Source organism: Typopeltis vanoorti, chromosome 12, assembly GCF_054136105.1.
Source record: "Typopeltis vanoorti isolate ZY-2024b chromosome 12, IOZ_Tvanoo_1.0, whole genome shotgun sequence".
NCBI classification, from domain to species: Eukaryota; Metazoa; Arthropoda; class Arachnida; order Uropygi; family Thelyphonidae; genus Typopeltis; species Typopeltis vanoorti.
The window spans coordinates 137191045-137206468 of NC_143560.1; the positions used below are offsets into that span (position 1 = coordinate 137191045).

A 15424-nucleotide genomic window follows, 5' to 3' on the forward strand; every position below is an offset into this window, starting at 1 on the left:
TCGTGAAGTAAAAGCAGAGTTTTTGCACAGATGAGCAGAGGACAGAAACTAAGAATGCTTTTCCAAGTCAATTAAGTTCGTTTCCAGGAAGTTCTCGTTCTACGGGTTTCATGTTCACAGAGATACCGTGAGGATCACGGACTGATGCGCTGTTTCCAGAACTGCATGCAAATCATTCAGCGATTCGCTTCCACTACCGCTGCCACCACTACCACGTGCAAGTGAATCTACCAACAAACTTCAAACGTCATCATCGTTCAGCTATTTGAGAAGAATTCGACTTGCAGACGGCATTTCATGATGAAGCGTCGTTATAATTTTCGGGAATGTGTGTGTGTGTTCAAGGCGGAAGACGTACGCCGTGATTGTTTACTACCGGTTTTCACTCGTTCCTTTCTCAGCCATTTTCTTTCAAATTAATCAGTTGCTAAGCGGCTCGTGCAGAAAAGACTCCTGAACTTTGTCTACATCGAAACACAGGAAGGAAAAGTTTGTAGTTTTCTCACCTGAAGCTGAAACCGAAGAAGGTGCTTGTACATAGCTGGTATTGAGTTAGATTTCTTAAGTAAGAAATCTTAGGAATAATTTCGCAAATAACTCTTGATCTTGGCTGAATCGGAATTAAAGAACGTGGTAGAGTACGTGTTAGTAAAATTGGAAGTTCACACAGGAATGGCAGAAAATGAGCTCAGAGGAAGATTAGGATCTGCCTTTTAAGAGAAACACGTAAGATGTCATCACACTAGAGACCTAACAATTAAGAATTTAGGACCAAGAATGCCTAACGAGGTCCAGTTACTTCTCAATACCCTCGTTTTTAACGTGGCTCTGCCATTGATGCCATCTGCTCGCACCCCTTAATTTTTCTGAGAACTGTGGTCTCTGATCCACTGCTCCATTTTAAATCCACTCTCACTCTTAATCCACATAAATCTAAACACGTAGATCTGCATCCTAATACCTTCACTTATTCTGTTACTTATTTCCATATTTAATTTGTTTTCTTAAATAAATGTTACGCCTAAACAGCCGAAATGTTTTCTTTTTCTCCATTTGCAGTGGATGCAGAATGCGTTTTCCGCTTTCTGTGTTCCTGCCTGTTTCAATAGTTTCTTTTTTTTATTATTTCTGATTTCCTTTCCATATTTTATACGCCCTTCATTTATTTTGGTTAACGAGTTTTATAGTCGATCTACTTAAGATCTCGGTGCTATGTAGAACGAATAAATAACCGAGTTTAATATCATTTTCTTCATGTCGTTTATATAGTTTCGATATGAGTCAGTGAGCGCTTATTTTCTATTAGTAGCAGAAATTCTTCCATCTCAGAAGAGCCGAAACTAATTTCCAAGCTAGAAATCAAAATAACGATCAAAACAGAAAATTTCCTTCCAATCAATCAATTTTTTTTTTTTTTTAATGGGATGGGGGAAGATCGGCATGTCCAAATATTGCATCTTTCGTGCGCAGACTGTCGCAAGATTGCCCCTAACTTGGTTTCGCCTCTCGTAAAGTGTCTGACCTAGCGACTAACTTCTCGTCTCAGTTCTGATTCTCCAGAATTCAATGACCACGCTCTTCTTCTCGTGTGCATCTCTAACAGCCGCCATTTTGAACTCTCTGTGTGCTGCTTTCATGGGAATGAACGATTGCAGCACTACTTCTGATTTTTGTACTAACTCCATGCATTTACACATTTAAAAATTGTTTTTAATTATTTGTTTTTTGAAGTTGAGCTATTAAAAAGATTCCAAACATTTGTTTAAAAAATCACTTCTGGCATTTATTCCTATCTTCAATTGTCGAGATATACAACTAGTTTATTTATTTGATGCAAAACACGGCAGCTCATTTATTTTCAGGAATTTTTATGTTTTCTTCATGAGTTGTTTTAATTTCTTCTGTCCGCAGGTATCTTCGACCCTTCCTATTTTTACAAATGCTTCTCCAGCTCTGCCCATACTTTTTCCGTTTATATTTTCGTTTCGTTTTTAAATCTTCTTTCCAAATAGCAGCTTCACATTTGATAGTTTTGTAAAGACTTTAAAGTAGGTCATCCGAAGGGTCTTCTGCTCATAGCACTTTCAAGGTTTGGTGTAAAAGAGGACGGAAGATGTTTTCGATTGTATCCGTACATCTTTTGCATCTGTGCCAGCTTTTCACATAGGATGGGGCTAATATTTAGATCACATTTAGTCTCGCTTCAGGAATTTCGATGAACTGTGATTTGTTCCCACCAACCAAACCTTCTGCTGCATCGGCGTGCCAACGAGTCCATAAATGAGCATGCGCGCATATCTCAGTTAACGATATCACCTAGCAATAGCTGATCGTATTTTTGAAAACCTGCTGATCTGACACCTTAGCCGTAAAGAGGGGAAGGGAGGGAATAGCCAAAGTAGTCTTGTTCCTTATTTTTTAATTACACTCCATTTATGGGATGTTCAGGTAGTCAGAGCAAAGCTCACTTTACATATTTCAGACCCTCCCTTTCCTTTATATAACTGCGTTATGCGCCCTTCTTGTTACTGCATGACTTCATTTTGAGTCTTTTTTAAATCCACTGCAGCATTTTTCTCGCAATTTTCTTGAAATTAATATTCTTAAACACAAAATGTAATTCTTTATTATCTACTTTTAGAACTTTAAGGAATTGCAATACTCTTGTTCAATAATAAAACTGTTTCAAATCTTTTGATTCTATTTTCTATAATTCTATGCCTAGATTTTCAACAAGCTTAGAAATAAGAATGAGGAAAAGAAAATTCATTCAAATTAAGATATTCCGCCTCTCCACGTTGTTAGTGGTGCATGTATATACACATATACGAGATATGGAAATCCCAGTTGTATATGCATACAAATATACATAATGTAATGCATATACAGGCTTCATTCTCAGTCGGTTTCGGCGGTGCTCTTTGGATGGAAAGAGCCGGGTTCAAATCCGCCTAGGAGACAAGAACCACGACCAGAGATTTTCGATTGAAGATGAGTCAGCCGATCGCAGTCGAAGGTTGCTTCCTCCTGGAAACCCCGATGTCCATCGTTCCAGCTAGGAGAAAGATTTCTAAAATCGTGGGGGCAAAAATGAAGATCTTAAGAGGCCTGAAAGCACCATAAGGTGTTATTATTATTATGAATAGTAAACTTACCAGTTGTGCACAAAGAACTCTACTTGTGATGAGTTGCTAGATCTCCTGACTGATTTTTCTTTTAATTCAAATTCCAAGGAACGTTCACAGTTTTATTTTCCTTTGATGATATTTTCCAAATCTTTGAGGGGAAGTCAGGCACTATCTCCGCATATAGCGAAGCAACAATCAGCTGCATCATTTTTCAGCTGTTAAGAAGTGATATCGCTTTCAGTGCACAAGAACCATTGGCCAGGCGTATTTTATTCCTGCAATTTTATTTCTTTTCCTTCTTTCTTTCCTTTCTTTTTTCTTTTTTTTGTTGTTTGCAGAATAATAAAAAGAACTTTTTTGTATCACTTTTTTCTTCTTCTCTGGTTCGCTAGCAAATTGACAGCATTTCAAAGATTACCAACTCCCTAATTTAGTTGTTTTGCGCTTCATCAGCAGTCCCTTGATGTGATTTCAGATTAAATGCCAGGGATTTTTCAGCATTCTCATCAGTTGCTAATACGAATGGCCCTTCTGATCTTTTTTCGTCACTTGTTTTTGAACACGTGACTCGACGACTGTAATCGCTCGGATGCAGTACAACGCACGCCGTCCAATTCTGTAAGTCTTCGATGGATTCTTGCACTGAATGATATTTTTCCTTTAGTTTTTGCAAAATTAAATCCCTGCGGAGTTCTCTTCTTTGGTGAGGGTAGTGGACTACTGGGCAGTTATATCCACGTCCGCATTAAAGTAAATCTAAACATTCTGTTATTACAACAACCCTAAGGTAATCGTCATCGTATGTCACGTTTTCTCGCAGGCCTACACATTTTACCGTGTAAGCTTCCGTTACCGATAATCCCGCGGAATAGGTTGGTTGCTCCTTATTCCCGGTGGTATCCCATGTCTCTCGAAGCGTGTGGTCACTGGCCCGGTTTGCCTGCTTGCCGGATGAAAACCCCCAGATAAACTGGAGGGAAAAACCCTGCTGTCCACGCCCAAGACCGGCTAACTTGGCTATGGCTGAGGAAAATCCTTAAGCTCCTCATGTCGTCGACGGGAATCGAACCTAGGACACTCCTTCTTCAGGCATATGGTTGCGAAGCGCAAAGCCACTAGGCTAACCGGACGTACCCTAACGTAATAAACAGAGTAATTACACGTGTGCGACGACGTTATTTCCACCTCCGCTAGAAAAACAGATGACATATATTTAACGAAGTTTTTAACTTTTCGGAAAATTATTACGTGCAACCTCTCTGATGCGGTTGCACGTAATCCGAATTTGGGACACAAATCCCAAATTCGGTCCTCCTCCTCCGACTGCCTTCGAAAATCAGGTGAGAACCCTTCTTCCTCCTTTTCAGGAGGAAGAAGCAGACTCATTCTGTTGAAAAATCCGAACCAACCTTCAGTTCAATTTCGTTTTAATATTCTTCATATAAGAAGAGAAACGAACTGCATTTTCACGGTGGTCTCAGAGACAGGAAGTGGTTAAATTTAACACTGAGCATTAATGCTGCAAAAGATTGGTGAACAAAAAAAAGACTTATTGACCTCGTCTTCTATTCGTTTTCAGCTTGGTTGGGAATGAAAATTGTTTGAAAGTTCAGCATCAGCAATAAAGGAGATGAGCAAGGGGTGCCAATCAAGCGGTCGCGCAAATATCTCCACGACCACAGATGGAGTGAAATGGTGATGGAGAGATCGACCTAACAGCTCTCGCTTACACAAAATTTTAGCGCGCATTTCTCGGGACTCTCGCGACACTCTATCTAGATCACATGGCATATACAAATTTACATTAATTTGGCAGGATAAGCACAATTACTCCAGTTGATGCCAAAAAGGATGTGAGCAGCAAAGTTCACTTGCTGGATAGAAAGGCACGGGATTGAAAGAAAATTAAAGAATCCCAAATGAGTGTTGCCCTCTATGTAGCTATTGAAGAAATTAAGGTAGCAATACAGAGCAACTCACATTATTAAAAGTACAAAAATTTAAAAACAAAAGTACAAAAACTTAACTTACCGATCTGTGTGGCGATCCCTCTCGAGAAGGTTGAGCGAGACACCTAAATGAAATTTTAATAACAATTACTACCCCTTTACATACGCAGGGTTTTAGTTATTTCAGTGTGTATAAATGAAGTGGTTAAGAAAGCTACTGAAATAGTTTCTTGATGCTTTTGTTCAAATGGTGATAACGAGAATCGGAATAGGGATCCACAATAAGCACGCACTATCATTTTTAATCGGTTTCTCACCTTCTTCCTCCACAGCTATCTGGCCTAAGAAGCGGTTTCTTTGCCGAAAATCAAGTGATTTGCTTGCAAGTTGAATGCTTTCGCTTATGAATTCCGTTATAGGTTTAAATATGCCAAATAATTAAATATTTGTAAATCTTGTAACGTACCGAAATTCTATCTCATAGGATGCATTTCATAGTTATTTTGATTCGTGGAAATAGCTGTGTGTGTGTGTGTGTGTGTGTGTGTGTGTGTGTGTGTGTGTGTGTGTGTGTGTGTGTGTGTGTGTGTGTGTGTGTGTGTGTGTGTGTGTGTGTGTGTGTGTGTGTGTGTGTGTGTGTTTAGAAGCCATTTATGTACAGTATGTATAGTCACTTATATGTATAAGTGAATTGCAATAAAATGCTAACATAATAATAATCATTTATGCATTTTATTGACAGTCTGGTTGACGGAGAGGATATTCGTCGCCGCTCTCAAGGTTATGGATTCAGATTCCATTTCAGTGTTATTTGTAGTTAAAACTTAGGCGAAGGCGATTTTCATCGCCCGGTAAGTTGATGAGCCGGAAGGTGTAAGACCACCTTCCGGCTCATTGGAGACCTGAAATGGCTTGAAAAAAGTTAAAAGTTCCATGTTAGAGCAGAGTTAGAGGATTATCTAACCTTTAGCTGACGAGCAACACTAAATATACAGTAAGTGAAAGCTTACGGCCTGTCATAAGTGGAATTCACTTAAACAAGAAAAAAAGAAAGCAGCTTTGTTAACATACAACACAGCTTAACAAAGAATATGAACGTAAACCATCGTTCTTAGTTGCTTTTTTGTTCAAAGATTGGTGTTTAATATCGTTTTACATTACAACGGTGTCGTGATCAAGCCCTGCTAAAACTGCGCTTTTTATGTTCATCCCTCCCACGAAAGGTTATTTGCAAACCTGCGGTACATTTTTGGTACGGTGGGAAGCTTAATGCAGTTGCATCGATATCAATGAGAATGATTAAAACAAAATTCATTTTACTAGTCAGAGCAAAAAAGCTCGGAGCAAAAAAAAAAAAAAAATCCAGTTCTTTGCGTTAGATGAGAGGAGGAGTTTTTTTCGTTATTTTTTTCTAGTACGAAATCTAAGAAAGGTTACATTTCTATGCCAACTTTGTGTTAATAATACGATAAGTATTCTCTAGAGCATCTTAGCCCACCCACTCTAGAGATCACATATGGTGTTATTATTATTATTATTATTTTAGCTTGGTGAGTTACCACTGGATTTTCAGTACCCATTTTCACAGTACGAACTGATGAAAATCGTCTTCAAGACCTTCACAGCATCCATGCTCCTCTCAGCCATTACGGTGTGTTAAACCCGTAGTGTTATTTAACGCCATAACTTGCTTGTTGCAAAACGTTGATGTTTCTACTCGTTCTGGCCTTTGGTCCACTTACAACAGTAATACCCAGGGGTGAATGGCGTGGAAAGTTTGCTTGTCTGTTTGGAGGGAGGAAAACTTGACTACCTCTGTATAAGACTGGCTAGTTTATCTTCAGATAAAAATCTCTGTTCCTGAGGTGCTATTCTGAATTCTTACAAAGATTTTCCCTCACCAACAAGTTGTTCAAACTGTGCTATGAATGAGTCCCTTCGAGATTGAAAAATGAGTTGTGAAATTTTCCCAAAGCTAACGAACCCAGTGGGTAGTTTGGTTTTGCGCTGTGTATGTTGCTGACATTCTTTTACAGTCTATTCTCAGTATAGCAAACACCATTATAGAAAAGTCCCCTCCCCCATAATATCAAGAAAGTCCGGCCTAACATCCCTATGCACCGTTCTGTTCTAAAGCAACCTCACTGTAGCAAACTCCACGATAACAAACCATTTCTGTAGTCCCCACGGGTTCGTTATACTGAGGGCTTACTACGCGCGCGATGCTCTTCTAACGCTTAATCTGAAGAGAAGAACAGTTGAACACTACTTTCCTTCTTCTATCCTGAATAAAAGGCTTTGTGTGTGTCGCCCCCCCCCCCACAGTTCAGATACTGAATATGCAGATAGTGGTTGTGCCGCTGCACCAACGTAATATTTACTTTGCGTGAAGCCTTCTCTTTGGATGGCTCTAAGAAGCCGTCATTAAACTCATCACATCTTTCTTGCATTAAGCGTGTTTTTATCCCTTGATCGTGCACATCGTTTTTTTGCATAGTCGGAGAAACCCAGAAATTCTGCTAATTGATTAATTATCATCATTAATGCCTGAAGGAAAGTGCTCCCATTAAATGCTTGTATTTTGGTACACTTAACTGGCCCCGGTGAGTTTGAGGGAGCAAATGAATTAGTAGTAAATCCGATGCGTGACACAGATGCTCTAATTTTAATATTCATCAAGGAGAAAAAGAAAGCCTCCGAGCTTTTTTTCTTGTACAAATCCTGTCGAGCACCGTTCTCGGATTGCATCTCATAGAAGACATCAAAATGCCCTTCTTAAAGCCATTTGGTTGCGGATGTCTTCTTTGGCAATTGTTCGCGACTCTTTTGATATCACTTCCTGGCAAGCACTAATTAGCCCGTCGCTTTTTTTTTATGATACTTCGCCAACGAAAGGTACATCTTGTATGCGCATTAAGCATCGTAAGTTAGCTTTAAACTCTACTCTAGCGACCAAATGTCGAAAACGGAAATTTTTCGATCGAGCTGTATTAGCTGTTCACCAATAAAAGAGATATTGGGGGGGGGGGTTCCCTGGGCAATGAATGAAATTCATCTCCTGCCTAAAAACATTTAAAAACTTCCATGCCCACGGCTGGATTCAAATCCACAGATCGTTGGTTGGAGAACGAGTATTCTATCCACTTGCGCAACCAGATTAGCGAGGTTTTGTAACGAGATTAGCTTTCGAAGTTACTTTTTTATCTTTGAAAAATGGATCTTAGAAGCTTCTCAAAGCATAGTTTGCTCTCCGACTCGATTTTAAATTTTAAACAAGCTATGTTATTCGAAGAATGATTTTGGAATTCCCTGTTTGCAGTCTCGCGAGCCATAAAGCGCAAAAGAGTGAGAATACTATTTGGGAGGGGAACAACATCCCCGATGTTGTAAAGACACACGAGTGCAAATTCTGTCAAAGATACAAAGAAGATTTTAGAAGAATTTTTAAGCGAGACTGAGTTATATGATCTACGACGGTGGTAACACTCTTTCGTCTAGCACGGACTCGGAATTACGTTCCCTCTAAACAGTAACACTGCCCCGATCGTACGTAGTTGGTAAGCAAAATGCAATCGATGCCTCATGGCCTCAGTTGTTTCAAGGATAATGACTCGACTCAGTGCATCCAAGCACATGATTTGCAAGAGATGTGAATATGAAACAAGAATCGTTTCTTTTTTTCTTTTTTCCTTTTTCTTTTTTTTTTCTTCTTTTTTTGCCTTCAGCGTTGCGGAACTTTTAGCACCCTTTGGTTTTGCCCGTTTCGTGAATCTTCTCATTCTTGAAGGTCTAATTGGAATTTAATACGTAAAAGTATTCGTAAAAAAAAAGTCCTTAAAACTCACGTGATTAAAGAGTAAATAACTTGGTGAAGTAAGCAGTTTCCGATCATTTGGCTTTCATGAGAAGTTGTATTTCAGTTTATTACTTTAAGTTAAAACTAAGATAACAGGAAGTTAAAAAAAAAAAAAAAGCAAAAAATCTGATTTTTTTTGTTTGATTGCTAACACTTTGGCATCTGATAAATAATAATAATAATAATAATAATAATAATAATAATAATAATAATAATAATAATAATAATAATAATAATGCTGTGCTCCTTGTTTTATGAAAACCATGCTACTGATTCTAAAAACTTATATCTGGGCTAAGAAACAAAGCTCCCCGATTTTACAGCGAGACCGCAACGGGATGAAGTTTATGTGGGGCTTTTTTTTTTAATTGAAACTTTTTACTGGGCATTGCACTGCGAACCGACAGAGGAATCTGTTGGACATGATCACCAAATAGGCCGTCGTCTGGTCCACTCGTACAAAATCGTAATTTTCTGTAGCCGAAAGCCAGAATACATCAGGGGAAGATTAAGAGAAGGAGGAAATCCAAGTTATGATTTTCAGTCAAAGTTGAGTCTGAAATATTTCATAACAGCGGAGTCGCAGTCCAATGTAAGAATTGTTATGTTTCGCATTCTTTTCTTCGAGGGTTCGCGTTTTTTGTTCGTTAATTAGAATGCGCTGTCCCTTTATTGTTCTAGTTATTGTTCAGTATGCAAATATGACATCCACCCGCTCAAACAGTGAACATTATTACGACCCCTTTCTTTCTAAAAAAGTGACTTTCAGGTCGCATGGGGCCATTCCACAATCGCGCAACAGACTTGCCTCGATGAGTGTTCATTTTCATCGTGTTGTGTGGAGGGCGATATTTCGGCAAATTCCGGCGCATTGAAAGCGGAATAGGAGTAGAGGAAGTTGTCATTTAATATGGTTCGCAGGGTCAACAACTGATATTCATCGGATCCTTTACGAATAAAATCACAGACGTTCCTGAATTTGCGGACAACGCACTCCTAGCTTCTCGAAATTCCAAACTTGGCATTTCGAGTATCACGCAGTTTAATTTTTATAACCTAAATAGGAATGAATATAAAAAGATACTGGGAACATTACTAATGCTATATATATATATAAAAAAAACAGCATAAGGATCTACAAAATCTGTAAAAATAAAATTACTGATGGTTCATTATTAACGTTTTTTTTTTGTAGAGTGGGTCTTCTTTACTTTCGGGACTTTCTAAATAAAAAAATTACGCTGCCATTGCCGAGATATAAGTTTGTGAAATCGATACTAAATACTAAACATAAAATACTAAAGTATGTGGAAGAGGTGGATGGAAGGGTCTTACTTGCTGATTTCTATTAGTCTTTCCACTTCCAGCTCGAAATGAGGAGAAAGTTCTGAGAGGTGAATTCCAATTCCACAAATAGGACAACAAGGAGTCTGGCTGTCTATGATGATCTTCTTCAGCCCTGCAAACATTAAAAGTCAGGTTACATTTTATTAATGATGTGAAAACACTACTGAAATCTCATTATTATTATTATTATTATTATTATTATTATTATTATTATTATTATTATACTGCTTGATTTAATCAAGGCATTTGATACACTTGAACATGACATACTACTCACCAAACTATACTCATTAGGTATAAGAGGAACCCTGCATACATGGTTCAAGAACTACCTCTCAAACAGAACACAAGTAACAAAAATAGGTACATGTCACAGTCGGAGTATACAAAAAAAAAACATGGTGTTCCTTCCTCAAGGTGCCGTATTATCACCCACTCTATTCAACATATACATTAACGATGTTCATAACATGGCCATAAGAAGTCAAATATTTCAGTACGCAGACACACTACTAGCAATCCACACAGACATCAACACGGCTCTCTGCAAAGCACAACACGACCTAAATGAAATCACAACATACTTCCACCAAAACGCAATTCTAATCAACGGCACCAAAACACAGATGTTGATAATCCACACCCAAGAATCATACGACCCGCACCACTATCGATACACTGTCACACATACCGCTGCATTAACAACACAAATACCTGCCAATGTCCCGAAATCAAACCTGTAACACCTGCAAAATACCTTGGTCTCTATACAGATTGCCATTTTAAATGGACAAAACATATAGAATACCTACATACCAAACTACGGATCATCGCAGCAAAAAGTCTTCCAAGTAAATGCCATTATTTCATCCAACATAAAAAAACTCCTATATCACGGTATCTGCGAATCCCTACTCAGATACGGAATAACAGTCTATGCAAACACATCAAACAGCCACCTAACAAAATTAGAAACACTACACAGGAAAATCGTGTCAACAGTGATCTGGACACCTTACACGCAACAACCAATATCCAACCAGCACATGGCGACACACAGAATCCTGAGCATTAAAAACCTGAAACACTACATGACATTAACAAGGAATTACTTCAACATCACCTACCGAAACAACAGAGATACATATCGTATAACACGACCTACAACAACGCCCTACATCCTACACAATTCAACAATTCATACGGTTCTTTTGTGAGATCACATCAGATACCCACGCAACTCAACAACCTACCAAGAAATTTAAAACACAAAGATAACTGCAGAACATTAAAACACGAACTCTGGAAAATATACCAACAAAGTTAAGATACCATTAACGCTAATATATACATCACAAATCACTAGCATCCAATGCCTACATCCCATACATAAACAGTAACAACAACATAAATAGTGAAGGCTAATCCTACTCTCTCTTCATAAAAGCTAACCCAAGCTTCGAAGTTGGTGGGTTAACTTGCCTCACCCACTACACGTAATCCTTATAATCAAATGCAGAAATGTAACAAAACAGCCAGTAAATTACATAATAAAGAAGCTATTGAAGATACTGATTATTATGTGATAATATCATTAATATAATATTACTATGTAACATGAAAAAATAACGTAATAAATTATTCTTATTATTAAAAAATTATATAAGTAATGAGTATACATTGTATGTTTGTGATAAATAGGAAATATAATATTTTAATTGCATACGTTAAATACTGTTATATAATCACATTTTCTCAAACTTTGAAAAAAAATAGTAAACTACAACATGCAATATTATATAACTTGTGTAACTCTGAACTATATAATTGTAAATTATGACTGTGACTGTTATTTTAAAAAATAGCAAACAAAAACCACTATGTCATCATCATTATTATTGAAATCTCATTAAATGTAGCACTTAGTGCTGAACCTTTTAAAATAACACACTGAATGTTACTCAAGATGATCATAGTATATATGTAAATGTTTGAGAGATCAATAAAAAAAATTATTATTATTTCCTTTTCCTACCTGTGTCTAACGTATGTTTTGCATTCTTTTGATTATGCTACGTTATCTTAACTGATATCTATGTGCACAACCAAGGTCCTGCCATAATCTCGTGGTTTCATGCAACTGATCAGCCCATTCTTATATTACACTTCTCGTAAAATTTAGGACTGCATTTGCTACAGAAAACGCCAGCACACTCTGCGCGTATAACATTCTTAAAATTACGAATGGCGAGAAGCATTTCATTGTACGCTGGGTGTTTACCATCGGTTTTTTCTGTGCACATTTAGCGATAACTGTCTCTACGTGTGTGTCTCGTCCCCCTATCGGATCGACTAGTTCCCTCCACCATAGAAGCAGTTTTCCTTGTCCCGGACTTACACTAGCAAGTCTTGGCAATGTGCAATGAGTTGGAGGAGGCTTCATTGTTTCCTGTTGAATCCTGTTGGTTCTCAACTTCAAGACGATGAGTGAAGTGAATGAGCGGCAGCTTTGTGCTCTCTTTCGACGTACTTCGCTTTTCTATTTGCCGTGCGGCTGTTTATTTTTGCGATAAAAGAAAAAAAAAAAAACTGACGAATATTCCACAGAAAAGCTACGTATAGCAATGGAACAGATTTTCGTCTTCTCATTTGGTGTCCCCCAGAAAAAGAACTCTATTTATGCTGAATGAATTTTAAAGTTTGTCTGTAGAATATTCGTCCGTTTTTTCGATGTGTTTTCAGCACAGCTATGAAACATTTATTCTTCTGCTTTCGTTATTTTGTCAGCGCAGTTAGCAAGTAAGTTTTTTCTCCTGCTTTACAAATAGTTGTGCCAAGAGTAATTTTAAGCAGTCTCGTAGAATATTTTTCTTTCCGAAGATGTATTCATTCATTCATTCCTTTTGTCAGGAGGCACAATTCATAACAGACATTGCTTTAAATGATTTCACTCACTGCTGTACGAGGAATACTAGAAGCAATAATTAATATTTTCCATGCCCGTTGAAAAATTTTGAGCTGCACTGTGCCACACACACACACACACTAATGCTCGTCTTTATGCAATGGCTATATCTTCCTTTTAATTATTCTCGATCCAATTCGTTTCATCTGAATCGTCTTTTCTATCTCTTCTAAGGCATTGCTACGTCTTCTTTAACGTACGATCATCTGTTCAGCAGTACATGCACTGCATTTTGCCGAGAAGCAGTTTTAGTTGTGCGCTATTAGAAAAACCTTGTCCTTCAGAACAACAAAAGGTGCTAATTCTGGGTTAAATGGTAATCAGCTGAGGTGGCTGGCAAACATCAGAAGAATTAAACCTGTTTTCTTAAAAACAAGTGAGCTTGTCTGTTTCCAAGATGCTTTTCCATGCAACATAAGAACGAGTAAGTCAATGTTTTCTCTCTTCGAACAGTACTGTTAAAGCAGCTGTCTCAAGAGCAGATCCACTCGCTAAGAACAGGATTAACATGGGGTTGTCGCTGCCACAATCGCTTCGGTGCATTTGAACTTGCTCGCCTTCCAAAGCAGGAAGTGATATTCGGTCCCGATCTGAATACAGAATAACAAAGCTCGAGCTCGGAAAAAGGCAGAATATTTTGGTTAGGGAACGAGAGAGCACTTTAAAATTATTTTTAAGTAGTTTTGTCTACTTGAAAGGGAGCTTGCTCCATCTTTGCTTCGAATTGCCTTCGCCGATAGTTTTTCGGCATTGAAACTCATAGATCGTAGTTTTTGATCTTGAGTTTCACTTACTGGCTATATAACAACATAGGATTTTTATCTTTTTAATAGTTTTGTCTACTTTCAACCGTTTAATGAGGATCAGAATGGCTCCAGAAGAGGAGGAAGACTCTACAAACACACGATCTCCGAAACCCTTCTTTTGCAACATCATCATTGCACGCTTATCTTCGAATGGCAGCTTGGGATTCGTTTATAGAAATGTTATAAGCAGAAGCGTCATAGGAAACAAGCACAATCTCACTCGAGAAATCAGACGAAAGATCGCGAATCCTTTCTTTCAAGAAATACTTCTTATAAGAGGGGATTTATAGGGAAGTTTATAGATGGTAAATTTGGAAATTATGCCATCCATGTCTTTTTTCCAAGAACCTTAATTTTCTCTTTTATTAATGAGCGATATCGATCCGTCTGTCAATCACATCACTAGTTTGGAAGAGATTCCTGTGATGGGTTTTTATTTTCCCAATAGAGAGCTTCGCGCTTCGTATCATCTTCTGTGTGATTAAAAGAGAAGCGCGTACAAACGAACTGTAAGCAGCAGAAGAACACTGCTGAATGTTTAGAGAATTTTGAAGATTGGTTTGAAGGATTTCGATTTTTGTTTATTAGCCGCATTCGATGTTTTTAGCAATGCGATTCAAAAAGATCGATTTACTGGTTAGTAAATGCATGTATGAGATCTGGCCGATTCCAACGTCTCTTTCAACCTCGTTTCAAATACGCAACACCATTGTGTAATGGTCCATACTTTAAGAGCTGCATGACCAAAACACCGGAAAAATCAGACAGAACCGACCATGCTACTGACCACAGGATAAAATGCAAACAGATAATTGCTTCAGAGTTAACCGTTTATTCAAGGCTTTCCTGCATCGACCTAACCCAAACAAAAAAAAAATTCGATACCAGTTCCTCTTATCCGGAAAGTGGCCATTCGGAACAAAAGCTTTAGTTTTTTTAAACTATTAAAGGTACGATGGCAAGCATTTTCCATCATTGGAGCCTCGCATATCCCGGATTCATCGGACACATTGTAGCACACGTTGAACGAATGCAGACACAATGAACTTGCTTTCATCCATTCATTTTCTGTTCTTTTATTAAACCCTTCTGTGTATCAGTCAGATCTGCACATACTAGATACATCAGCTGGAATAAAGGTTAATTAACGACAGATTAATCCTATAAGATTCAGTTAAATTTGTGCGCATATGTGTGTGCAGTGGAGGGGACGGGGTGCCTCGCTGTACAGTGGCGTAATGAGCGAAAATTCTGTTAATCTGAATATCATCACAAAATCATACATTCTTAAAAATATCCCAAGAGCCACAATTTCTGTTCGTTTATTTATTTTTAAATTTTTCTAATTTTTCGATCGCTTCACTATTCGATTC

At 38.0% G+C, this 15424-nt stretch overlaps 1 protein-coding gene across 2 annotated transcripts in view; it reads right to left on the bottom strand.

The window, feature by feature from the left end:
- The window catches only part of LOC150101247 (E3 ubiquitin-protein ligase Rnf220-like), a 119991-nt gene that overhangs the window by 22946 nt on the left and 81621 nt on the right, over positions 1-15424 (bottom strand). For both annotated transcript variants that reach the window (XM_090401901.1, XM_090401899.1), the window contains exons 3-4: positions 10269-10392; positions 5160-5202 (exon numbers count right to left, since the gene is read on the bottom strand). In XM_090401901.1, coding sequence (XP_090258027.1) covers positions 5160-5202; positions 10269-10392 — 167 coding nt within the window. The remainder of the gene's footprint in view (positions 1-5159; positions 5203-10268; positions 10393-15424) is intronic.